The sequence below is a fragment of the Plasmodium fragile genome, assembly GCF_000956335.1.
Source record: "Plasmodium fragile strain nilgiri unplaced genomic scaffold supercont1.79, whole genome shotgun sequence".
NCBI classification, from domain to species: Eukaryota; Apicomplexa; class Aconoidasida; order Haemosporida; family Plasmodiidae; genus Plasmodium; species Plasmodium fragile.
Window position 1 is genome coordinate 27,953 of NW_012192659.1, and position 756 is coordinate 28,708.

At 45.9% G+C, this 756-nt stretch overlaps 1 protein-coding gene across 1 annotated transcript in view; it reads left to right on the plus strand.

Moving 5' to 3' along the window:
- Positions 1-46: 46 nt before the first annotated feature.
- Positions 47-756, plus strand: part of AK88_04854 (uncharacterized protein) — a gene marked incomplete at both ends in the record, with an annotated part of 4,789 nt that continues 4,079 nt past the window's right edge. The window contains one exon of the mRNA XM_012482458.1: positions 47-536. Within this exon, the coding sequence (XP_012337881.1) occupies positions 47-536 (490 nt within the window). The remainder of the gene's footprint in view (positions 537-756) is intronic.

Here is a 756-nt window from a genome sequence, read left to right on the forward strand (position 1 = left end):
TTTTTTTTTTTTTTTTTTTTGCGCACCCCGACCGAGAGCCCAAACGATGAAGCGCAACATCGCCGTGGTGTCGTCCATAGGCATCTACCTGCTGTCCTCCGTGACGTCCGTCTTCGTGAACAAGTATGTGTTGATGGAGGGGACCGTGGACACGGTGCTGTTGATATTTGTGCAACACCTGTCATGTCTCCTACCCCTACATATATTTAAAAATTACCTTATGGGGACCCAGGACAAGGAAGGAGTGGAGAAACACATGGGATCCCTCTATGAAGGACTGAAACACATGTGGCTGATAATCGTCTCCTTTAATTTTACTTTAATATTTGGCAACACATGTTTGAAGTACACAAATATATCCTCCTACCAGCTAGCTAGATCGATGACGTTACCTTTTAATTTCCTATTTTCTTATTTTTTTTTTAAGCAAATAAATTTTACTTTCCTGATGATATTTGCCTGCATGTTGGTATCGACTGGGTTCTTCGTCTTTTCCGTGGACGCAGTCAGCACCAACTTCCAATCGGTTCTGTATGGTTCGGCTGTGAGGGTGTAAAGGGGCTCGCTGGGGCGCTTTACCAAGTTGTGCACGCGTACTTCCTTAACGCACCTGCATTGTGTTTACGCCTCTTAGCAGAGTGCACCTGTTAACCGAGTCGACCTCTTAACGGAGTGCACCTGTTAACCGAGTCGACCTCTTAACGGAGTGCACCTGTTAACCGAGTCGACCTCTTAACGGAGTGCACCTGTTAACCG